The sequence below is a fragment of the Eubalaena glacialis genome, chromosome 3, assembly GCF_028564815.1.
Source record: "Eubalaena glacialis isolate mEubGla1 chromosome 3, mEubGla1.1.hap2.+ XY, whole genome shotgun sequence".
NCBI lineage: Eukaryota > Metazoa > Chordata > Mammalia > Artiodactyla > Balaenidae > Eubalaena > Eubalaena glacialis.
In genome coordinates this window covers 166,334,167-166,359,990 of record NC_083718.1, presented here as the reverse complement: position 1 = coordinate 166,359,990, position 25,824 = coordinate 166,334,167, and the positions used below count along the sequence as shown (strand labels likewise).

At 43.2% G+C, this 25,824-nt stretch overlaps 1 protein-coding gene across 3 annotated transcripts in view; it reads left to right on the top strand.

The window, feature by feature from the left end:
* Positions 1–25,509, top strand: part of LOC133088747 (protein argonaute-1) — a 30,639-nt gene extending 5,130 nt beyond the window's left edge. Inside the window, exons 2-19 of one of the 3 annotated variants that reach the window (XM_061186797.1) lie at positions 74–257; positions 2,520–2,640; positions 3,083–3,264; positions 3,663–3,799; positions 4,024–4,158; positions 4,309–4,396; positions 5,055–5,202; positions 9,548–9,667; positions 10,039–10,161; positions 10,297–10,430; positions 13,578–13,762; positions 19,042–19,201; positions 19,387–19,477; positions 20,579–20,773; positions 22,960–23,094; positions 23,707–23,808; positions 24,137–24,336; positions 24,578–25,509. In XM_061186797.1, the coding sequence (XP_061042780.1) occupies positions 74–257; positions 2,520–2,640; positions 3,083–3,264; positions 3,663–3,799; positions 4,024–4,158; positions 4,309–4,396; positions 5,055–5,202; positions 9,548–9,667; positions 10,039–10,161; positions 10,297–10,430; positions 13,578–13,762; positions 19,042–19,201; positions 19,387–19,477; positions 20,579–20,773; positions 22,960–23,094; positions 23,707–23,808; positions 24,137–24,336; positions 24,578–24,686 (2,549 nt within the window). In that variant the 3' untranslated portion in view covers positions 24,687–25,509. Of the gene's footprint in view, positions 1–73; positions 258–2,519; positions 2,641–3,082; positions 3,265–3,580; positions 3,800–4,023; positions 4,159–4,308; positions 4,397–5,054; positions 5,203–9,547; positions 9,668–10,038; positions 10,162–10,296; positions 10,431–13,577; positions 13,763–19,041; positions 19,202–19,386; positions 19,478–20,578; positions 20,774–22,959; positions 23,095–23,706; positions 23,809–24,136; positions 24,337–24,577 lie in introns of those variants that run through there. The other 2 variants (XM_061186798.1, XM_061186799.1) reach the window with 2 other exon arrangements.
* Positions 25,510–25,824: the final 315 nt, after the last annotated feature.

Below are 25,824 nucleotides of genomic sequence, written 5' to 3'. Positions count from 1 at the left end.
CCTTGTGCCTTCTCTGATCAGAGTGGTAAGGAGATTACCAGACTCTACCCTCACCAGCCTCTCTGTCTTGTAGCTGCAGGCGCCTACCTGCCCCCCCTGCAGCAGGTGTTCCAGGCACCTCGCCGGCCTGGCATTGGCACCGTGGGGAAACCGATCAAGCTCCTGGCCAACTACTTTGAAGTGGACATCCCTAAGATTGACGTCTACCACTACGAGGTGGATATCAAGCCGGATAAGTGTCCTCGCAGAGTCAACCGGTAAGTAATGCACGTTTAAGCCACTAAGTCCAGTAGTCCTTATTTTCCTGAGTCTCGCAGCCTTAAAAGAGAATCCAGAGGGGTAAAAGAAAAACTAGTAGAGGGTGATATCACCAAATTCAAGAAAGTTCTTGAGGAAGAGATTCTAAGTAAGGTAAATGTTGAAAAATATCACTGGATTTGGCTATTAGGAGACAATTGGTACCTTTTGCCACAGTAGTTTCATTAGAGGAGTTAGGCTAGTAAATCTAACAGTGAGTTAAGGAATAAATGGAAGGTAATGTTGTAGGGATAGTGAGAACAGATAGCTTTTTTCTAGATAGCTTGATAGTGAAGCATGGGGAGAGAGGGAATATGTTGGCTAGAGAAGATTATAGGGGTCAAGTATAGTGCCTACTGCATTTCATTATTTGTTGAAATGAATAAATGAAATGTTTTTAAGAATGAGACATGGGTATGTTTATAAACCGAGAAGGAACTAGTGCAGGAGAGGTTAAAAGTACAAGACAGAGAGGAGAGGAATGAGTGGGATGTCCTTGCTGAGGCAGGAGGACATATATATATATGCACAATGTAAAAAAAAATTTTAATATTACAGGAAGAATAGCAATGAAAAATGTCTCGTATTACCTTGGCCTCCTGTCTCCTAGTCCCTTTCCCCAGATGCATTCATTATTACCATTCTTGAGTACACTTCCAGATATTTTTCTGTACATATGCAAGCATATATGTTTATAGAACATTTTTAAAGCACACAGAATACAGAATCTTATGTACACTGCTCTGCACCTTGCTTTTTTCCACTGAACAATATAGTTTGGAAAGTAATACGTATCAGTACCTACATATCTGTCTCATTCTTTTGCATAGCTTCATAGATATTCCATTGAATGGATATGTTATAACCTATTTAATGAATCTATTCAGGAACATTTAGGTTGAGTCTAAACTTTTGCTACGAAAATGAAACTGTGTAGAATATTAATATAGATACATTTTTGCACGCAAATACAAGTGTATCTGTAGGATAAGTTCCTAGGCTGGAATTGCTGGCATAATACATTTAAAATTTTTGAGATGTTGCCAGTTTTTTTTAAGGTAAGTTGTACCAATTTATACTCCCATCAGTAAGGTATCCCCCCATATCCGCACCAATTCAGTATATTGGATTTTTTAATTGTCGGCATTCTGATAAGTAGAGAATCTTGGTCTAATTTTAAATTGTATTTCTCTACTGAGTGAAGTTGAACATATTTTCAGATGTTTAAAAATTATATATGGAAGGGATATTTCAAGTGTGAGAGGAAAGAAAGAGGAAAAGAGGCAAGTGTATATAAATGTATTTGTTTATATGTCTGGGAACTTGAGGGTGGCCTTGCCTTCTATGTTCTACTCTTTTCAAAATTATTAAAGATGCTGTTTGATCTGAGGTAGGAATGGATTCTGTCGTTAGGGGGGTAGTGGAGAAGGTTTGACACAATCTATGAGGATGGAAGTGATCAGAGATATGAAAAAGATTGCTGGGCAGCACTGAGGCCTAATTGGCATTAAAACCATATGTTTACAGTTGCTTCCAATGTATAGTTTGAGTCTTTTTATCTAATAGTATTCAAGAGCTTTGGTTTAGAAAGCGAAGAGTTCAGATAGCTGGATGGACTGGGATTTTGAAGGCTAGTTGGATACTCTGGAATCTAAGTAGCAGAGGACAGGAAGTGAAATCAAGAAAGAGACGATAATGGAGAGAAAACAGGGTGGTAGAACTAAGGACTTCAGAGAGATGGAAGAGATGAGGTTCGTCTTCCACACTTTATTCCTATTCCAATTCAGGTCTCTTCCCCATCTACCTTTCTTGATTAACAGCTTGGGGATTGGAGCAGCCTAGATTTTGTTCCTAATTCTGGACAGACCCTGAGATTAAGCCCTTCTCCCCTCAGCCTCCCCCTCTGCTCAGAAGGCACTCACAACTACTCTTTTAGGTCCTTCGGAGCCTTGGTGATCCGAGGACCAAAAATATCACCTGGGAGCATGTTAGAAACGTAGAATTTCAGACTTTGCTCTAAATCTGCTGAATCAGAACCTGCATTTTAGATCTCTAGGTGATTCATATGAATGTTGAAGCTTGAGAAGCACTGCTATAGAGTAGAGATTAGTAGCTGGTAGGACAGAATATAGCAGATGGGACATTGCCTGGACTTTAAATTACTTCCAAGAGCTTGAAGTGGTAGTCTTTCAGCTTCCACTGGCCTTTCCCATTCCCCACAGGGAAGTGGTGGAATACATGGTCCAGCATTTCAAGCCTCAGATCTTTGGTGATCGCAAGCCCGTGTATGATGGAAAGAAGAACATTTACACTGTCACAGCACTGCCCATTGGCAATGAACGGGTAAGGTTGGGAGTCACGTTGGACCTGTGTCAGGGGTCTGGGGAGGGACAGAACTCAACTAAGCCTGTTTGGAGTCTGGCAGTCCAGAGATCCCTTTCATCTTTTGTGCTGAGAAAGTGTGTTTTAGGGTGAGGGATGAGTAGGTGCTGATGTTTATTTAGCCTCCTGTATGTCTGTTCCTGTCCAAACAGACTGAGATTAGACTTAAAATAGACCTAAGGGACTTCCTACTAAGTGTGGATGAGAGGGACAGATACACTGAGCCAAGGTAGCTGGAGACTAAGGGGCTGGATTTACTCTGAAGTTTTCATTGTGAGTCCCTATCAGCTTAAGAAGGAGATTCTTGGGAAATCTATGGGGTGAAGGATAATAGGGGCAAGGCAAGGAATATTGGACTGTGGGACAGCATCAGCAATCTTTCACCCCTTTCTCTTTGCTGAAGGTTGACTTCGAGGTGACAATCCCTGGGGAAGGGAAGGATCGAATCTTCAAGGTCTCCATCAAGTGGCTAGCCATTGTGAGCTGGCGCATGCTGCATGAGGCCTTGGTTAGTGGCCAGATCCCCGTTCCCCTGGAGTCTGTGCAAGCCCTGGATGTGGCCATGAGGCACCTGGCATCCATGAGGTACTGGGTGTAGTTAGTATCTGGGCTACAAGTGGTGGCAGAAGTGCTGTGGGAGGAGGAGGGGAATGAGCATATATTAAGGTCCCACCGTGTGCCTTTCAAATAAAAAATTCTTTGAAGCCCTACCATATACCAGGCAAGTGTGCATATACATTTAGATGGTTTAAAACTTTGGCCCTGTCCCTTTTAGATATCTTTGGACCTCACCCCATCTGTCCCTGCAGGGCAGTAAAAGGGGAGAGACTTGCACAAGGTCAGTCACACAACTAGTAAAGGATCAGAGCTGGAATTAAAGCCCTGGTGTCCTGCCTTCCAGGCCAGGGCTCCTCCGTGCCCAGGATGCCTCACAGGGTGGGGGCCTGTGCCCGAGGGACCAGTTCTCTGCCTGTCCCTGCCAGGTACACCCCTGTGGGCCGCTCCTTCTTCTCACCGCCTGAGGGCTACTACCACCCGCTGGGGGGTGGGCGCGAGGTCTGGTTCGGCTTTCACCAGTCTGTGCGCCCTGCCATGTGGAAGATGATGCTCAACATTGATGGTGAGTGGGGAGAGCTATGGAGCCAGGGGCACCCTGAGTCCAGTGACCACACTCCCAGCCTCATCCCTCCCAGCTCTGTAACCACACTCCTAGTCTAATCCCGACAGCCCTGGGACCCCTCCCCCATCCCAATACCCTATAAAGAAGAGGGTGTAAAGAGCAGTGCTTCTGTTTATTCTGGAAGACAGAACCTGAGCTGAGCTGTACCTACCATGTCCCCACAGTCTCAGCCACTGCCTTCTACAAGGCGCAGCCAGTGATTGAGTTCATGTGTGAGGTGCTGGACATCAGGAACATAGATGAGCAGCCCAAGCCCCTCACGGACTCTCAGCGTGTGCGCTTCACCAAGGAGATCAAGGGTGAGGACCCAACCAGGCGGGGAGGGGAATCAGTGCTACTTTCTCTTTAGTCCTAAAAGGAAATCCCATTGGGATATATTCAGGGGAGAGGCCAAGCCTGGGCACATGAGCAACCTTTTCCAACCCTGACAAGCAGTGTGTGTATCCCAGGCCTGAAGGTGGAAGTGACCCACTGTGGACAGATGAAGAGGAAATACCGCGTGTGTAATGTTACCCGCCGCCCTGCCAGCCATCAGACGTAAGTTGACACGGCTGCTAAGCCATACTGTTGGTAGAAGAGGGCCGATATTTCAACATACTCTGTTCACTTTCTCTGCACCCACACCTGGCCCTGAGGATGAGCCCTGTTTTTGAAGATAAGCTGTGGGAATTTGGCATCCCTCCCCTAACCTTCCCAGATCCATTGATACTCTCCCTACCATTTTTACCTTCTTGGTCTCCACCTTTCCTTCTTGGGCGTTTGCTAGAGAGCAGGTGTCTTTCTCTGGCTTCTTTCTCAGTTCTATAAATGTTAGAATCTCTCTCAACTTACTCTTCCTCCTGAAAAAGAAAGTTGAGATCCTGGGCTAGACCCTTGGGAAAGTTGTCACTGATTCCATGTACCTTCTTCACCTCAGACTGTGCTGGACTATGAGTGCCTACTGTGTGTCAGGCTTCATGTACAACACTAGAAATACAGATGAGTCAGATATGATCTGACCATTGTGGAACTTGCCTTTCAAATCTTTGGCTTCACTCTTGGAGCCCTGTATTTCCTCTGCTTTCCCATGAGTGGTGGGAGTGCTCGAAGAGGTTGGATAGGGATGAAGTCAAGTCTGGCGCTTCCCATGGTTGTAGGTCTAGAAAGGTGTTACTGAATGCTGGGCTATGACACCTCTTTCCCTTCCCCCAAACAGGTTTCCTTTGCAGCTGGAGAGTGGACAGACTGTGGAGTGCACAGTGGCACAGTATTTCAAGCAGAAATATAACCTTCAGCTCAAGTATCCCCACCTGCCCTGCCTGCAAGTTGGCCAGGAACAAAAGCATACCTACCTGCCCCTAGAGGTGAGACTGCCAAGTAATGGCCTGGCTGGGGAACAAGCATGGTACCTGCACACTGATCATCAGAGGTCTGTTCTTCTATTTGTAGTCTCTCATCATTTTTAGGTTTGGAAAATTGATGTTCTGAGAGGTCATTCTGTGAAATGTAGGCCTCATTCTTTTTTTTTTTTTTTTTTTAATACATGTATCCACTTATTTATTTATTTATTTATGGCTGTGTTGGGTCTTCGTTTCTGTGCGAGGGCCTTCTCTAGTTGTGACAAGCGGGGGCCACTCCTCATCGCGGTGCGCGGGCCTCTCACTATCGCGGCCTCTCTTGTTGCGGAGCACAGGCTCCAGACGCGCAGGCTTAGTAATTGTGGCCCACGGGCCTAGTCGCTCCGCGGCTTGTGGGATCTTCCCAGACCAGGGCTCAAACCCGTGTCCCCTGCATTGGCAGGCAGACTCTCAACCACTGCGCCACCAGGGAAGCCCCAGGCCTCATTCTTAACTGCTGAGTTCTTTACTTATCCCGCATCCTGCTCTCGTATTCTTTCAGGACTGCCAGGCAGAGGCGAAAGCTGTATTTATTGTTTAATAAGTAATTAGTTCATTCAGGACAGAGATTTCAGATACCTACACTCATGTCCTCTTAATTTCTCTTTCCCTGTCCGGAGCTGGGGATCTAAATGACCTAAAGATACAAGTATACGTTATTTTACAGAAAATGGACATGAACGTTACCTGTAACGTGAATCCTATATCCCCAGTGATCAATGTGTTCCTTTTTTTAAAAAAAATAATTAATTAATTTATGTTTGGCTGCATTGGGTCTTCGTTGCTGTGCGCGGGCTTTCTCTAGTTGTGGCGAGCGGGGGCTACTCTTCGTTGCGGTGCGCGGGCTTCTCATTGCAGTGGCTTCTCTTCCTGAGGAGCACAGGCTCTAGGTACGCGGGCTCAGTAGTTGTGGCTCAAGGGCTCAGTAGTGGCTCAAGGGCTCTAGAGTGCAGGCTCAGTAGTTGTGGCGCATGGGCTTAGCTGCTCCGCGGCATGTGGGATCTTCCCAGACCAGGGATTGAACCCGTGTCCCCTGCATTGGCAGGCATCGGATTCTTAACCACTGCGCCACGAGGGAAACCCAATGTGTTCCTTTTGAAAAAGTTTGCTCCAAGATTTGTCACATTTTTATGCTTCAGCAGACCTTTGAAATTCTGCAGTTAAAGAATAGTAATGCTCTTAAGTCATTTGCATTAAGTCATAGAATGCAAATGGAGAACCACTGGGCTGTATTTGGTTTTCTATACACTAGCCAAAATGTCTAATGAGAAACTATCTCTGACTGCTTCATCGTCTAGTCCAGTGCTGCTCAAAGTGTGGTCAGTGGACCAAGAGCATAGGTATTACCTGAGAGCTTGTTTGAAATGCAGAATCTCAGGTTCCACCTAGACCTACTGAATCAGTATCTCTTTTAACAGAATCTAAAGAGGATTCATATGAACATTTAAGTTGGAGAAGCACTAGCCTAGATTACCATCTTACTCTGTTCTAACAGCAGGAGTCAGATAGCTGGGACCAAAACTTAAGCCTTCTGTGAGCTTTTGGGATTTCAGAACTAACCAGAGGAAATTAGGCTGAAGGGAGAAGAGATCCCAAAGCCCAAGAACTCTGACTTAGTAATAGCTGCTGATGCACAGAAAGTGGGATGAAGACAATATGTTCTCTGAGATGTAAACAGAAGTCTTTAACGGCAATTACAGCTAAGTAGATAGGCTTTGGGTAATATCTACTGCAAGCTGAGATTTGTTAGCAAATTGACATTACTTCTGTTTAAACAGTAGTTTCCAAGGTGAATAACTTATGTATTTTGATTTTTACTGTTGCTTGTTTATTTAACAAATATTTATTGAACTTCTTCTATGAGTCATACACTCTTAGGTGTGGGGAAAGCAGAGATTAACAAGACAGATAAGGTCCCTGCTGTCATGGAGCTTATAATCTAGAAGGGGGAGATAGGTAATAAATTGATAAATAAGATAGTTTCAGTTGGTGGTAAGTGCTATAAGAATAATAAAACAGGTTAAGGGGATAGTCATAAGGGTGGAGCGGGTTGGAGATTCACTTTAGTTATTGTGGTCAGGGAAGGCTTCTTTTTTTTTTTTCTTTTTGGCCACACTGACGGCATGTGGAACTTCCCCAACCAGGGATCGAACCTGTGCGAGTGTGGAATCTTAACCATTGGACCACCAGGGAAGGCTTCTTTTAGGAGACATTTGAGCTGAGTCCCAAATTATGAGATAGAACCAACCTTTTACAACCTGAAGAAAGAGCCTTCCAGGCAAGAGTTTAATAGCGAGTACAAAGACTCTAAAGCAGCAGGGAGCTTGGATCTTCTTAGAGAGACAGAAGGCTTAGTGGCTGGTATGTAGTGTATGAGGGGAGAAGTAGTAGGAGATGATTTTGGAGAGAGGTACAGGGTCAAATCACATAGGCTATTGTAGGTGATAGTTTTTTTTTAGAATTGCTATTTTGAGATATAATTCACATTCCATAAAATTCACCCTCTTAAAATGTACAATTCAGTGGGTTTTAGTTAATTCACAGAGTTGCGCAACCATTACTGTTGTCTGATTCTAAAACATTTTCATCGCTCCCAGAAGAAAGCCCATACCCATTAACAGTCACTTACCATTCCTTCTGCCCTCCTCACCAGCCCCTACTAACCACTGATCTACTTCTGTCTCTGTGGATTTGCCTATTCTGGACATTTCATATAAATGGAATTATATAATATATGGCCTTTTTTTAAGTGGCCTATTTCACTTAACATAATGTCTTCAGGGTTCATCTATATTGTAGCATACGTCAGAATTCCCTTCCTTTTTAAGGCTGAATAATATTTCCATGTATGTATATACCGCATTTTGTTTATCTATTCATTCATTGATGGACACTTGGGTTGCTTTCACCTTCTAGCTATTATGAATAATGCTGCTATGAATATAGGCTTACAAATATTTGTTCTAGTCCCTGCTTTCATTTCTTTTGAGTACATACCTAGAAGTGGAATTACTGGATCATATGGTAATTCTGTGTTTAATTTTTTGAGGAATCACCATACTGTTTTCCACAGCATCTGTATCATTTTACATTCCCACCAGCAATGCACAAGGGGTCCAATTTCTCTACATCCCTGCTTTAGTCTTTTTCCCAGTGTTGATTCTGTAGTTGAAATTATCCGTAAAGAGTTCTACAACTTTAAGTTACCTTCAAGAGAGCAACCTCACAAATTTTAACAATTCTGGATTTTCATTAAGGGAATTGACTAATTCTTTGAGGTACAGAGTTTAAGGGCAGGTGACCTTGTCCTGGTTTTCCCTACCATTGTTCAGCATGAACTCTGGAAATTAGGCAGAGAAGCAGTACTTAGTTTATTGGCCCTATGGGAACAAGTTTTACATTTCATTTCATCTAAATCCTCACAACAGCTTCAAGAGACAGCTAGTGCTTTTTCCGGTGGCTAAAATTAAAGAAGCAGAGTCTTAGAGTGGTTAAGAGTCCTGCCCAAGGTAGCATCTTCTAGAGTTGGCAAAGCTGGACTTCAAACTCAAGTGTTCTTGAATTCTCTCTACTTTGCCAAAAGGCTTCCTGTTCACTGCTTCCTGAATATAGTATATTGGGCAATGGAAGTCTTACATATCACTGGAAAGTCTTTTCTGATCTCCATTGTGTTCTCTTGGGCCCAATACAGAGGAACCATGTGGCAGGATGTTCCTCACACCAACAGAGCACACTGGCAGTCAACAGACATTGATTTCTATAGTCCAAGGGCTCAGTGATCATCTGTAGGCTCGGGCTCAAGAGTTAAGAGTCACTGCTAGTTCTCCTGGTGTGTTGCAGTGTGGAACGACTGACTGCCTGCTACCATTGGAGAGCTGTCTACTACCTAGGCATCCAGTTTGTGTGTATTGTGTTTTTTAGTATTCAGAAGAGCTCTAGACTGGGTCCTTTGGTAAATAATAATTTATGCTACAACTTACTGAGTGTTTACTATGTTCAGAACTGTACTTGGTTCTTTAAGTGCTTTATTTAATTTAGTCTCCAGACAGTCCTAGGAGATCGTTACTGTTCTCCCTATTTAATATATGAGCCCTGAGCCCAGATCTGCCTCTGGATCCTAAGCTCTTAATCACAAGTGGCTGTATTACCTTTTGTATTGCACGTGGATATTTTCTAACTTACCTGTCTATGAACAAGGGATATTCTAGTCCGTTTCCCAGGACTGACAGCCAAGTTCTCTTCCCTTACTATGGGGCTCTGGGTATAGGGTGGACTATACTCAAGCCAGCGGTACCTATTCTTGTTTCCTTAGGTCTGTAACATTGTGGCTGGGCAGCGCTGCATTAAGAAGCTGACTGACAACCAGACTTCAACCATGATAAAGGCTACAGCTAGATCGGCCCCAGACAGACAAGAGGAGATCAGCCGCCTGGTCAGTGAGGATGCAGAGAAACGTATGCTTGGTTGCTCAGTCATGGGAGTCCCTGGTAGCATAGATGCCTTTCTGCCCTGGCAGGACCCTTAGGAAAACAAAAGTCTGAATTTGTTACCTGGGACTCCATAGGACTGCTCTTGCTTCTTGACCCTGTAGCTACTTTGTTTCCTATCTCTTTTTCTCTCCTGTATTACTTCCCTATGTTATCCATTCCCACTTACCTCATCTTCCACTTCCCCCCAACCCCCTTTTTAGGGCTATTTCTTGCCAGCCTCAGCTGTTCTTCAGGGCTTTCTGCTTGGGACCTGGAGGGTGAGAAGTATTGCCAAGCTACTGCTCTCCTGAGATCCCCTTCTTCTGTCTTACAGATGAAGAATGCCAGCTACAACCTAGATCCCTACATCCAGGAATTTGGGATCAAGGTGAAGGATGACATGACGGAGGTGACGGGGCGAGTGCTGCCGGCGCCCATCTTGCAGTACGGCGGCCGGGTGAGCAGGGTCAGGGCCAGACAACATCTCTGGGACATGTGGGGGGAGGTTGGGTTGTATAGCCAGTGGCTTTTGCTCCCCTACCCACCTGGCTCTACTGAGGCTCACCTGGACGCCCCCTTTGCCTATCCCCAGAACCGGGCCATTGCCACACCCAATCAGGGTGTCTGGGACATGCGGGGGAAACAGTTCTACAATGGGATTGAGATCAAAGTCTGGGCCATTGCCTGCTTCGCACCCCAAAAACAGTGTCGAGAAGAAGTGCTCAAGTAAGGAGGTTGGGTGTATGGATGGGAGGGTGGGAAGGACCCTAGAGCTGCCTAACTTCCTCTACTCCCAAGGGGCCACGATTTGATCTGTAGTCTGTTCTTTCTGAGTCTTGACTCTCCCCCCCTGTGCTGTCTGGCTCACACTTCTGCCTGCTTCTTTTCTGTCCATCTGTGGTCAGGAGTCTTGATAAGGAGCCATATCTGTGTCAGAGATGATGATTTCAGGACATGAATCTCCTAAGGGAGACCTGAATTATTTTATTGTTACAATTATTAACATGGGTGGTAAACAGTAGTAGTGATGACTATAATGTTTGTGCCAACATTGTACCTAATTTTATGTTCTCTTATTTCATCTTCACAGTGAGTAGGTGGTGGTATTTCCATTTTCAGGAGACTGAGGCTCAAAGAGGTTAAGTAACTTGTACAAGGTTTGCATATCAAGAAAGTGTCAGATTGGGATCAAATCAGTTCTGAGGTTTCAAAGCTTATATTCCTAATTGGAAATAAAAGTTCAGCTGGTACTCTGAGCTGTCCTTTCCTGTGCACAGAATTTGTTCAGTCGGGTCCAAGTGACCTGAATTAGGTGAACATGAATTGTAAGGGCCTCTGAGCCACCTGTGGCTGAGTGGCTGGGAGTAGATGACAGCAATCAAGAAAGTGATATAGCCAAATGGTTTAAAGGAACAGGTTAGGGGAGTAATGGTCTTGAATGAGTGAATAAGTAAGTGAAGAAGTCACCAACCCTTCCCCTGCAGTCTTCTTTTTTTAAAACAGCTTTATTGAGATATTTTTCAAATACCACAAAATTTACCCATTTAAAGTGTACAGTTCAGTGTTCCTGCAGTCTTTTGAAGTGGTAGCTTTTTTTTTTCTCTGGATCTGGAGTAAGGTCAGTGCACTCTGGGGCTGAGAAAGAATCAGTGTAGCTGACCACTTCGGGCAGTGATGAGAATTAGTAGAGATGTGTGCCCTGGGGGGTTCAGCTGGCCTTGGGATTTTCATAAGAATTAGTTACAGCAGCCCCTGATGAATATGGAGACTCTGGCCCTCCTACCCTCACAGATACATAACTACTTCCACACAATTATAGTTTCTCTTAAATGTGTTCCTCTTGTCTCCTTTCCTGGGTTCTTGGGATTTTAGCCCCATGTAGGCCAGGCTGCTCTTAGCCTTGGCCACGCTTTGGAAGGCTGGTCCTTAACCAATATTAGAAAGGCTCTCAGCTCTGTGCCTTTGTGTCACATTGTTGGTAGCTCCACTCTTGGTGTGTTTCTCTCTCATTCCCGTGTCCTTCCCCTGTCCCATTCTTTTGAGAAGCAATTTGCTGTTTTGGATATTTTGGGGTACAGAAACTGATAAACCTAGAATCTCAGAGTTGGAAGGAGTCAGTTCATCAGACAACCCCTTCTTGCAATGATCCCTAGATTCAGGGAGTAAAAATGTGACTTGTACACCTGGGTCAGGGTACCCAGTTGCATGTATGGTTCTGGGCTAAAGATTAAGATTTGAGAGTTTTTGGCTGTGGCAGTGGATGAGATTGTCCAGGGAGAATGTGCATAGTGAACAGAGGCTGAAAATAGAACCCAGAGAAACTAGAAAGGAAATAGAACAAAGTTCCTACATGTGTATGAGGGAATGGGATCCAAAGCACAGGAAAAGCCATCCTTTCCACTGAGACAAAAGGGGAAGAGATGAGGTGGAGAAATTGGTAATTGGGGAGGTATAAGGGAGTCCTAGGGTCAACCCTCAGAATTTTCTTCTGGCTAAAGAAGCCCTGTTACCTCAGCTGTATCACTTTTAGGACAGGATTTTAAGACTTTCTCCATCCTAGAGTTCTCTAAACACTTCGTGGCCCCCAGCACTGGACATAATATCCCAAGTGTGATCTGGTAATAGAAGATAGGGAAAACCACTTTCCTTGAAGTAGAGACCCACTTATTGATGGAATCTGGTAACACATTGGCTTTTTTAATAGCTATACTGTAGTTGTATACAAAGCAGAGAAATGGAAGAAACACTGTTAGTTGTCCATCAGAGCCCTGGCTCTTATTTACATGAAATAATAGGTTGTATTTTTTATTCTAATGTTTATTTGAAAAAATTTTTTAAAATAGAATAATATGGAAAACATCCATGTGTCCATCATCCAGAGTATTGTCATATTTATTTTATGCTTTTTAAAAACTAAATAAAATATTAAAGATAAATTTGACATTCCTTTATATCCTCCATTCTAGTCCCGTTCCTCCTTTCTGATGCAGTCACTGTCATGAATTATTATAACCTTCCTACCCAATTTATGTATTTTATATACCTATATGTATATAGGTGATTTAAAATTTTATACAGCAGTGTTGTACTGTATTAATCTTATGTTTTTTTTTTCTTTTTAACTAAATAAGTAAAAAATGTATTTCCTCACTGTATAGGCTTTTGAATCCATCTTATTGATATTTATATGCTATATAATAACATCCCCTAAACAATTGCTTTTGTTCTCTATTTGTACATTGTTGCTTTTAATCTAAATGCAGGACTTTCACAAATTGAATTTCCTGCTGCTCCTTTCAGTCTGTCATTATATTTATGTAGCTCGATTTTTTTTTTTAATCTATTGCATGTGAACCCTCTCTTCCAGCTTTGTCTTCCTTTCCTAGGGTAAAGCTCTAAAGCCAAAAGAAAGACGCTTGTTTAATTATTTGCTCTCAGGCTTCAAAGAACCAGTAGGGGAGGAGGGAGCTCATTTTTTTCTGAGCATCTCCTGTGCTCTGATCACTGTTGGAACCTTATTTATTTTAATTTGAGCCAAGAGGCCTTCCTCTTGGGCATCTTCCTATTGCTGTAGACTTAAAACATAGGAATCAGCTGCTTGAATGGGACAACATGGGGGGACTTTGAGAATTCCCACAGGTCCCTTCTCTGGGCTCCCTCAGCTCTCTGCTTGTACCATTGAACACTTAGCAAGCTCTGTCTTGTCCTATCCAACTGTAAATGTGCTCTTTACACTAGATGTGATGATGTCTCATTCATCTTAGAATCTGTCAGTGCCTGTCATAGTGCTAGGCCCCTAAGATGGAGGCATTTGGTTAGAGGTATTAAAGTGGGACTTACCTGCCTCCTGTCATGACCATACTTGTGCTGCAGGAACTTCACAGACCAGCTGCGGAAGATTTCCAAGGATGCAGGGATGCCCATCCAGGGCCAGCCTTGCTTCTGCAAATATGCGCAGGGGGCAGACAGCGTGGAGCCCATGTTCCGGCATCTCAAGAACACCTACTCAGGGCTGCAGCTCATTATCGTCATCCTGCCAGGGAAGACGCCAGTGTATGGTACAGTTCTGTTGGGACAGTGATTACGATGATAGGACTCTTCTCAGGGTAGCTCCCTGGAAGATCCTAGGGCCGACTCAGTGTGGATTCTTGGCTCTAGCCAGAGCTGTTCCTTAGCGTCAGTGCTCTTCTTAGAGGAGAAATATTAGCCTATATGAGCCAGTTAGTCATCTCTGGTCCTGTTTACCTGCTCACAGTTCCTCCCAGTGACATTTACCGGGGTCCTCTGTGTGCTGGTGTGTATGCCAGGCTAAGCTGAGCCGGATACAGAGATGGGTCAGTCCAGATTCCTATTCTTAGGAGTGCATTGTCTGTCAGGACATAGGGCAGCACACCCAAGCAGAATTTGTGGTGGTTCTGTTGGTGTTCCACTGCTGGGAATGATGTAGACTTTTTGAGAAGCTTTCCCTCTCTTTTCCTCTCTTTTCAGAATGAGAATGACTATATACATCTCTGACTCAGTGCTTTTCTCTTACTCTTTTTTTCCTTCTCCACCTCTCCTCTTCAAAGGAAGAGGTGTCTCTGCTTTTATCTTACTGAACCCACATGTGCTCTTGTTTCTATTCCATCCTTTTACCTTTGGGACCCTTGAACCCTCAAACATCTTTAGATCCCCCACGCTAGAGCACATTACCACAGTCATGCCATCTCCTTTAGCTTTTTTCTTCCTATTTTCTTGTTTTTCTTCATCAGCGTTTTTAAATGAGTTCTCTACATTTTCTACCCCCACTTCCTCACCAGCCACTTACTCCTTAGCCTTTTTCATTTATTTTACCTCTGCCATTCTCCTAAACCTCCTCTGTAGAGGGTCACCAATGACCTTTCTCTTCTTGACTTCTTGATATTTTCTCCTGTCTCTCCTTAATTGTTTTTGTCATTACCAGGAATGCCTGGCATTTTCCAGATTTCTGTACTCTGCCCTCTCTGCCTTTTCATTCTAGTGAAATTCTCATCCATTTCAGTTGTTTCAGTGATCAACTATTGTTACTGTATGTTATATTGTATTATTAAAATCTTGATTCCACCCTTGACCTCTTTGCAGTTCCGATCTCTCCCTTTGACCTATCTCCCTTCCACAAGAGTTTATTGATCACCTACTGTGTGTGAAAAGAAACACTGCTAGATCCCGAATACATTGGTGGATAAAACAGATGTGCTGTCTGCTCTTACAAAGTGTTTTGGTGAACCATCTCTTTAGTAACTTGTCTCCTCTGTCTACCAGTAAGCCCTTCTCTTTACTTTTCTCTTCTGTGTTGGCATCACAATTGCTTCTGGGTACCTTCATCCAGACTTTGGGGACAGTCTGTCTTCTCTTTGCCTCACCTCTAATGCTCTTTTTTACAGTATTAAGATGTATTCCCTGCTCTCCACCCACTCTTCTCAATTTAGTTCTAACATTTCTTCTTAAATCTTTCTTGTATAGGTTACTGGATGAGACTTTTTGTGATTGTACTCTCAAAGAAAAAAAAAAACCTTCATTAGCCCCCATTCACAGAATAAAAGTTTTTTAGGGCCCTGATCTTAGTTTAACCTTTTCAGCTTCATGTACTGTTCCCTTTGCCACACATACCAGAAAGATCACTTGTTCTGGAATTAGATAGAACTGGATTTTAATCCTGGCTATGCCAGTTTACTGTCTTAGGCAAATTACCTAACCTTTCTCAGCCTCATTAATTAATTATATAAAAGGCAGCATCTAACACAGTGCCTGTGACATAGTAGGTGCTCTAAATGCTTATTCCTTGTCTCTGCTGTCTAGTCTCTGGTTTTGCTTACATCATTTGCCTTTGCCTAGAATATCTAAGTACTCTTTTTATCCCCCACCTTGCCCTTAAAATTCTCTCTATCCTTGAAATGCTAGTTTAAATGTACTTATTCCTGGAAGCTTTCTCTTGTCATCCTACCTACAGGATTAACTCGTCTCTTTTTGGATTCCTCTAGAAATTGTATCAGGCTGCTGATCAATTACGGTCTTGTTTGATATTGTTTTGAGCATGGAGTGGATCTGATTCTGCTCTGAAACCTTCTTCCCTCTGCACATATATACCCAAGGTAGAGCCTTCCACTCACATGATACTCAATACTTATGGAAGTTGGTTGACCTCCAATCCATGTCTCTCTTGGGCCATAAATTGATGTCCCTTGTGATCGATAAAGTGGAGTGTCTTTTTATATTTCTATTGGCTGTTTCACTAGCCTCTTTGGAGAAGTGCCTGCTCAAGTCTTTTCCTTTTTTATTGGCTTCACTACCTTTTTCTTAATGATTTATCGGATGCTTTTTAGGAGAACTGCCTTGAATAATTATCCATGTTTCTGGTTTCCTCCATAAAGGGAGAATCCAGTGTTTCTGGCCTGCATGTGGAGTATAGTGCGGCATGCTTGGAGAAGTCAGTGCTTACTCAGAAAATTTTCCCTTCCCTGGGCTCAGTCATGTTATACCTCTCTCCAGTCTCATACCTTGATTAGGACCTTGGGTTTCTTCCACTTACATGCTGTTCTTTGATTATATCGAATACCACTTAGGTAATGGGGGCATTGCCTAGGAATTAAGCCTGCAGATAAGAGGAACAGTCAGATTCTTTTAAAGATCCTTCATCCTCCTTCCTGGTAGGCCAAGTGATGGTCAAAGCAAGGTCCACATGCATTGTGACTGCCCTGAGAGTGTAAAAGGATAGTGTCACATTTGTCCAGTTCTAATCTGCTACCATACCTCATCCTGTCCTTAGTATTTTTAACTCCTTCCTCCACTAAACTGGTACAATTTTTTTAATGTAAACTTTTTATTGAAGTACAATATACATATAGAGATCTTTTGTGTCCAGTCAATTAATTCTCACAAAATGTCATAGCAAGGTAACCAGTACCTAGTTCTGATAGTAGAACATTACCACAATCCCAGGCTACCAATCACTACAACTCCCCATCAGTGTTAACCACTATTATTTTGGCTTCTAACACCATAGATTAGTTTTGACTGTCTTTGAACTTTATATAAATGGAGTCATATACCATGTACCTTTTTTTGTGTCTGGCTTCTTTCACTCAACATTATGTTTGTAAGATTTATCCATGTTTGTTTAGCTGTAGTTTGCTACAATTTTTCCATTATATGATAACACAATTTACATGTATTTATACATTCTACTGTTAATGGACATATTTGGGTTGGTTCCAGTTTTTACTATTATAAATAATGCTTCAGTGAACATTCTTGTACATGTCCTTTGAACATATGTGCCCATTTCTATTGGGTGTGTAACTAGGAGGGATTTTAAGTGTACAAATGTATACTTCCAACAGCAGCAAATGAGAGTTGTAGTTATTTATATCCTTACCAAACTTGGTATTGTCGCTTTCATTTTAGCCATTCTTATGGGTGTTTAGTGATACTGCATTTTGCTTTAATTTGAATTCTCTGGTGATTGATAAAGTTGAGTATCTTTTTATATTTTTATTGGCTGTTTCACGAGCCTCTTTTGAGAAGTGGCTGCTCAAGTCTTTTCCTTTTGTTACTGGCTTCACAACCTTTCTCTTATTGATTTATAGATGTTCTTTATAATTCCTTTATTTAAATTTATATGTATTATACATATCTGTGGCTTGCCTTTTTACTTTCTTAATGGGTTCTTTTGTTGAACAGAAATTTAAAATTTTAATGTAGTCCTATTTATCAATATTTTTCCTTTATGGCTAGTACTTTCTGAGTCCTGTTTAGGAAATCCCAAGGTCATGAAGATACTAGTCTGTGTTTTCTTTTAAATGTTTTTTTTTAACCTTTCACATTTAGAACTAGCCTGTGTTCGCCAGAAACTGTTGCTTTCTCTGTCCCTTGGCAGTGGTTCCTCTTTTGGTGCAAAGCCTAGAATCTCAGCCTCCTGCCCACACCTCGAATCAGCAAATGTACCCAGGGCAAAAGCAGCTGCAGCAGATGGCTCACCTCTGTGAGATTCTCTCCCTCTCTGCAGTGTTAACTCTTCCAGTTCTTGTCTTAGCACTTCTCTGCTGCCTACAAAAAGATGATTTCTATATTTTATTTGGCTTTTCTGAATGTTATGTGCAGAGACACTGGTTTGCCTCTAACTTTATCTCTTGGAAGTAGAAATGATCCCTTTAGCTTTTTAAACATTCTCAAATCTCTCCCATTGAAAACATATCATACCGTTCATTGATCCTACATCTCCTCCTTGGTACTTTGTATTACCAAAAACAGTTTTTGCCTCTATACATTAATTTTTGCCTCACTATCACAAAATTCTGGTCCTCATTTTACCAATCTCTTAGCAGCATTTGACTTAGTTGAACACTTGCTCCTTCTTGAAACACTCTTTCTTCCCTGGCATTCATGATATAATACTGTCTTGATCTTTCTCTTGGTTCTCTGAATTTTTGTCCTTTGCAGACTCATCATCTTCCTGTTCTGCAAGTATTGTGAGTTCAAAGATACAGGTCTAAGCCCTCTTCTCCTTTCACTCTGTTCTCTTCCTTGGTGATCTCAAGATCATGTTTTCAATTACTGCCTGTGCCTAAATATCTCATAAATTTACATCTCCATTTCAGACTACTCCTGAACTTCCAACTACTATACTCAGTTGCCTGATGGATATCCTCACTGGGATGACCAAAAAACACTTCAAACTAAAAATGTCTCAAAAAGAACTTATGATCTATCTATTCTATTATAAAAATCTAGAAACTCAGAGGTTATCCATAAAAATTATTTTCCCTTACGTATATAGTGTCTTGAATCTGTTTCTTTCCATCTTGACAGCTGCCTTCTTAAGCTACCCTCATTTCTTCCCTAGATCGGTCTAATGACCACATTTCTCTCACACTGTGGTTCCTTTATTCTCCTTTGTAGTTACTTTGGCCTTTCAGTTTCTCAAATGTATGTTGCTTTCTCCTATCAGAGTACATTTTTGCACGCTCTTCCCTCTGCGTGGAATGCTCTTTCCCATATTCCCTCTCCCTTCTAAGTTCTCTTCTACCTTTAGATTTCAGTTCAGTCATTACTTACTCAAGAATCCTTTCCTGACTACGTTATTACCCCCACGTTATATGCTGTCATAGCTCCATGAAGTTTTCTGTTGTAGCATTTATCATTGTTATACTTTTCATGATTTTTAAAATTAGTCACTGGATAGTAAGCACTATAAGAGTAGGGACCCTGTGTGTTTCTGGTCATCATTGTGTTCCCTAGCACCTCATATACTTCCTGGCATCTAGGAGGCATTCAGTAAATATTTGTTGAATGCACTAATCATTTCTCTCCCTGCTCATAGCTGAAGTGAAACGTGTTGGAGATACACTCTTGGGAATGGCTACACAGTGTGTGCAAGTGAAGAATGTGGTCAAGACCTCGCCTCAGACTCTGTCCAACCTTTGCCTGAAGATCAATGTCAAACTTGGTGGCATTAACAACATCCTAGTTCCACACCAACGGTATGAACTCTATTGCCCACTTGCCCTTGTCAAGCAAGGTACCATACTGGTGATTGATGAAACAATAGGACCCTGTCCAGGCCAAGTGAATCACACACAAGGGAGAGAGGACCAAAGTGGGTGCTAGATGGTGCCAGGAAGAGAAGACCCAACTCCTCACCATTTGTTTTCTCTTCCTTGTTTAGCTCTGCTGTCTTTCAACAACCAGTGATATTCCTGGGAGCAGATGTTACACACCCCCCAGCAGGGGATGGGAAAAAACCTTCTATCACAGCAGTGAGTGATACTTTCCAACTTCCTCATAAGGTTCTTCTCTTAGCTCTGAGCCCCCAAGATTACACATGATTTCCTTCCCTCAGCTCTGGTGCTTGACCCTTCAGAAGATCTTTTTATTTCAGCTGATCATCCCCATTAACCACTCCCTTGGTTTCTTAATAAAACTAACTCTGCATGGCATTTTCTTTTCAGAGAGAGAGCAGTGAGAGTGTAGGCTGTGGCCAGAGACTTGGCCCTGTCTCCATCACTTTTGTTCTGTGTTCGAGTTTCCCTCTCTCTCTCTGTGCCCACTTTTGGAATATGGGAACGAACTTACCTCTTCTCTGAAATCCCTCTTAAGGGAGTTACTTAGTTGCTGCGATTGTCCTTTACTCTTCCCCATCCCTACCCCTGATCCACCTAGTAGATTAGATAGCTCTCCAATCCCTCTCCTGACATCTTTGCTCCCTGTCTCATAGGGGCTTCTGAATTGGCTAAAGGGACCAGGCCTTCTTTCCCACTTCTCTTTCTTCAACCCTCAAGTTTCTCTAGGCAGACTGGGCCTATCTCAGTAAATGTGGGGAACCCTATACTATGCTTATCTTTAATTTCCTTGTGGCCATCCATCCTAGTAGGCTTTGGCTATTGTCCCCTTAGAAAATGATGTTATTCCCACCACCCACAAGAACACTCTTCACTATGGTTCCTAGCGTAGATTAGCACTTGAATTGAAAAAAAGATAAACTTGTTTTTGAATGAGGTCACTCTTTGAGCTAGTAGTGCCAAACCTTCACATGCCCCTCTGCAAGGAGTAGGGAAATCAAACTTATCAAGTACCTACTGTGGGTTAGGCCCTGTGCAAGATGACTTATATGTGCTACAACAGCACTGCAACTAGGTGGTATTCTTATCTCCATTTCAGAGGAGGAACAAGATGATCACGTGGGTTAAGTAACTTCCACATGTGTGATAGAACAGAGATTGAACCAGGGCTTATTGAATCCAAAAAACCTCATTCAGTTGCATAGTTGTTTTGCTAAGAGGCCTTTCCCCAAACCCAGAACCTAACAGTGTTGGGAGGGTGGAGGTTCTGGGAGCTGATCCTGCCTCTTTGGTTATCAGGTGGTAGGCAGTATGGATGCCCACCCCAGCCGTTACTGTGCTACTGTGCGGGTGCAGCGACCACGGCAGGAGATCATTGAAGACTTATCCTACATGGTACGTGAGCTGCTCATCCAGTTCTACAAGTCCACCCGCTTCAAGCCTACCCGCATCATCTTCTACCGAGATGGGGTTCCTGAAGGCCAGCTCCCCCAGGTAGGGCCCACAATAGGTCAAGAAAACCTTCACATTGAGGCCAAGGGGCCTGATGGTAGCAGAGGGTACTGCTGTCTTTTCTGAGCTGTTGACACTGGGAGGTGCTACTACTTAGGTTTGCTTAATGGAGTAGTCTTGGAAGCAGAGATCACAATTGAGAGATGGCCTGTACAATCACTGATAGACCTTTCTTCTTGTAATAAAAGACCCTCAGTGCCTTTTTACTAGTTGGTCCTTGTTGAAGACTGATTCTTTAGACCAGTGGTTCTCAAACTTTAGCATCCATCAAAATCTTTTGGAGGGCTTATTAAAGTAGTTTGCAGAGCTCTACCCTTAGAATTTCTGCTTTAGTGAGTCTAGGATGGGGCCCTAAAATTTGTAGTTCTGACAGGTTCTTAGGTGATGCTGCTGGTCTGGAGACCACACTTTGAGAATCACTGCTACTGACCTTCACGATGTTCCTCCTATTCTTTCTCCCTGCTAAGCCTTCATATTCTGTTGTTTAGATTAGTGTACTGAACTGGTCTCCTTGACTACCATTTAATACATAGTAATATAACTACCATTTATTGGGTACCTCTTATGTGCCGTAAACTGAGCTAAGCACTTTGTATGTATTCTATTTAATGCTTACAATAACCCTATGAAATAATTATTATTCCACTTGATAGATGATGAAACTGAGGCTTGAAAATGTTAAATGATTTCTTCAGTGTCATCCAGGCTAATAAGTGGTAGAGCTGGGATTCAAACAAATTGGTTAGATTCCAAAGTTCATGCTCTTAACCATTATGCTCAATTTCCTCCAAGTCATACAGTGTTTCCTAAAATACCAGATGCATTTATCATAACATGTCTGTTTAGAGATGTCTAGTGACCTCACATAGCCTGGGGTTAAAATTCAAACTGCTTAATAAGCAAAGCAGTCAGCAGTTATTAAGCCACTACTAGGTTTTTTATGTTTTTACTTAATTATTTGTTTTAGTCTTCACAACAGTTTTGTGAGGCTGATCTTATTAGTAACTTTAGTCAATGTGGAGAAAATGAGACTTAAAGGGGTTAAGTAACTTGCAAGGTAATAAAATTAGATAAAGCTTGGGTTTAAACCTAGTTCTAATTGATTCTAAATTGTATTTACTTTTGCCATACAATTTTTACTCCCTATACCTGACATCCAAGGCCACAAGGCAACTACTGACTATGGTTTTTCACCTGTGGCTTCTTTAGCTAGTCCATTTTTGTATAATACTGCTTTTTTTCAGGACTGAATTTATCTACTCCCTCTATACCCATTTCTGAACTATGTGTCTAGTCTTCTATGGTGGTCCCAATCCTGTCTGCTCTTAGAGCTCATGGGTAACTTCCATTTTCCTTCTGATCCTAAATTCAGCCTTACTTTGGGCATTGTGATTTCTCTCTGAACCTTGGTTCTGTGTCTTGATGTTAGGTCTAATTATACATAGGAACCAGGTGAGTGCTCTCTGCTGATACTAAGCCTCCCAGCTAGGTTTTATAGGAACATATCATGTGAACTGTCTACAGGCATACCTCGTTTTATTGCACTTCGCTTTATTGTGCTTCGCAGATACTGCATTTTTTACAAATTGAAGGTTTGTGGCAACCCTGCGTCCAGCAAGTCTGTCGGCACCATTTTTCCAACAGCATTTGCTAACTTCATGTCTCTGTGTCACATTTTGTTAATTCTTGCAATATTTCAAACTTTTTCATTATTATTATATTTGTTATGGTGATCTGTGATCAGTGATCTTTGATGTTACTACTACGACTCACTGGCTCAGGTGATAGTTAGCAATTTTTAGCCATAAAGTATTTTTTAATTAAGGTATGTACTTTTTTTTTTTTTTTTTAGACATAATGCTACTGCACACTTAATAGGCTATAGCATAGTGTAAGCATAACTTTTATATGCACTGGGAAACCAGAAAATTTGTGTGACTTACTTTATTGTAGTGATCTGGAACTGAACCCACAATATCTCTGAGGTATGCCTGTATAAGGCTGATTTTGGTAGGAAGGGCTTATCATCTCTAATCGTTGAGTGTCAGCTTATAAAGAGAGGCTGAATAAAAAGCCGTATTACAAGTGGCAACCCCTTAGTTCAGAAAGATGTGTGAACTCAAGAGGAGCTGTATGTCTCTTTGTCTCCCTCCTCACCCTGTGCCTAGATCCTCCACTATGAGCTGCTGGCCATTCGTGATGCCTGCATCAAACTGGAAAAGGACTACCAGCCCGGGATCACTTATATTGTGGTGCAGAAACGCCATCACACCCGCCTTTTTTGTGCTGACAAGAATGAGCGAGTGAGTGAGGGATTGAGAAAGCCACCCATACCCTTATCTTGTCTCCCTTCTCTTAATACGGAAGAAGCCCTTGAAATAAATCTGGGGATTTAGTCCTTGGCCTGTCCATCTTCCCTGGCCCCTTTCTTCCCCCTAGCTCTTGTGGTCCTTGCTCTGCTGCTTCCTTCCCTTTGTTTCCCCCTTCTCCCCTCCTTCCCTTATACTTCATCTCCCTCCTCCTAGCTCCCTGGCCTATAGACCCCATATATAGACCAGCTCCCAGAGAAGGGAAAGGGAACTTCCATTTATTGAACTTCTCCTATGTGCCAGACACTGTACAAGGCGTCTTCCTCACAGCAGCCCTGTGAGGTAGGTACTGTTATTATCTCCAGTTTAGCCTCAGAAAGGTTAAATGACTTGCTAAGATCACACAGCTAATAAATTGTGAAAGCAGCACTTAAACACAGGTCTGTGTGACTTTAGAAGCCTATTATTTCAATTCCCAGTACCCTCTGGGAACAGCAACTTCTACTTTACTCTTGGGATTCTGATGGAATCAGATTAGAATTGAGTCGGGGCCCTAGTTAGGGTCGTGCAGATCTTGGGATCTCGGTTGTCTTTGTCTCTATACAGATTGGGAAGAGTGGTAACATCCCAGCTGGGACCACTGTGGACACCAACATCACCCACCCATTTGAGTTTGACTTCTATCTGTGCAGCCACGCAGGCATCCAGGTAGCTGGGCTATGTCCTGGGGTTTCCAATGGGTCAAAGATTAGTTGATTATTCCCACTGTCTCTAGAATATATCATTCCTCACTGAGTGGCATTCAAATCAGGATTGTTCTCTTAATAAGCCCTTTGTGCACTTGAACATAAGTGCACTTTGAACGTCTTAGGCAGGTTGCCCATAAGATGGGTGCTTTATGACATAGGTGGCTTTGTGTCTGCCTTTTCATGGGTGAGTCTTCCAACCCAGCCATACTCTCAATAGTGATCCTGTTCCTTATCATCAACCATCCCCTCTGCCCAACCTGGGGCCCCTCACCTTCCTATCTTCCCAGGGCACCAGCCGACCATCCCATTACTATGTCCTTTGGGATGACAACCGTTTCACAGCGGATGAGCTTCAGATCTTGACGTACCAGCTGTGCCACACTTATGTACGATGCACACGCTCCGTCTCAATTCCAGCACCTGCCTACTATGCCCGCTTGGTGGCTTTCCGGGCACGATACCACCTAGTGGACAAGGAGCATGACAGGTGAGGCCTGGGATCAGGCTGGCTTCCTTTTTGCTTCAGCCTCTGGTACCAGACCCTCTCAATTTTCCTTGGGTAGTAGGAGATGAATATTGTCCGATTTGATGTCCTTGGGCTTGTCAGCCCAAATCTGGGTTGGGGTTTTCTCTTAAATTGTTATGGGAATTGGCATCCTAGGGGTGGGGGAAGGAATTAGTAGCAGCTCAGTTCACCTGGAAGGACTTCTTTCATTTTTCCTTTTCAGTGGAGAGGGGAGCCACATATCGGGGCAGAGCAATGGGCGGGACCCCCAGGCCCTGGCCAAAGCCGTGCAGGTTCACCAGGATACTCTGCGCACCATGTACTTCGCTTGAAGGCAGAACGCTGTTACCTCACTGGATAGAAGAAAGCTTTCCAAGCCCCAAGAGCTGTGCCGCCCAAATCCAGAGGAAGCAGGGAGGAGGGAGGTGGGGCAGGGAGGAATGCAGAAGGCCTTGTTTCCTCTACAGAGGGGGCGAAAGGGTGGGGAACAGGGCCAGTAAGCCAGACCACCAGCCAGAAATCTCTGATATTCACCTCATGCCCTCCACCCCTCACCCCATCTTGTCACATCTGGCCCTGACTCCACTGGACCAAGAGAGGCAGCCCTGGTGCCCACCATACACACAGATGTCGCATGTGACTCACAGTGCTAAAGACTCATGCCTGACAGCTTGGTAAGGTCGGCTCTGCAGCCCTGCAGACGAAAGCTGGTAGGTTTGGGTTTGATACTTTAGATGGGAAAGTGAGGGGCTTGAGAAAGTGGGTGGGAGGAGGGAAGGATTTTTTAGGAGCCTTAATCAGAAAAGGTCTAGATTTGTTTAAGAAGAAAAACGAAACCAGATGCAGATCAATATTTTAGGATACTAGATGTTTTAATGGGTTGAGAATCCAGCTTGTAGGAAGATTTTTAATGCTAATGGTTTTGGTTGCCCCTCCCCCAGCTGCCACTCCTCTTTCCCTTATTCCTCTTTCTCCACCTTTTCTACCCCACCTTACACCTTCTCCCTGACAGACATCCAGCCCCTAGTAAGACTTAAGGCACTATGGCACTTAGCTCTGAAGTGACACGACCCTGTCTTCCTTCCGCCTGCTGGTGGGTAACCAGTGCCTTCCCTGTAACGGTAATGCTGCAGAACTGCAACCTTTTGTACCTATTTTGGGGGGGGGGTGGGGGTGGGGTGGGGGTGGGAGAAGGAGGTAGGTGGGGATGAAATACCCCTAACCCAACAAGCCTCCAGCCAGAGCGCCAGCTATTTTGCATTTGAAGGAGTTGACTTCCATATTCATTGAGCTTTTAAAAAGATCGCCACCTCAAGATGGTTAAAATCCATTGACATTTGCACTTTCAGACATGACAAGTCTCTCGGAGCTGCTGAGGTGACTGGCCTCTGGCCTTTCCACTTATGTCTCCTTTTCTCCTGTCCCCGCTTCCTCCCCACCTGCCTGGGTCTGGAGTTACTTTCATAGCAT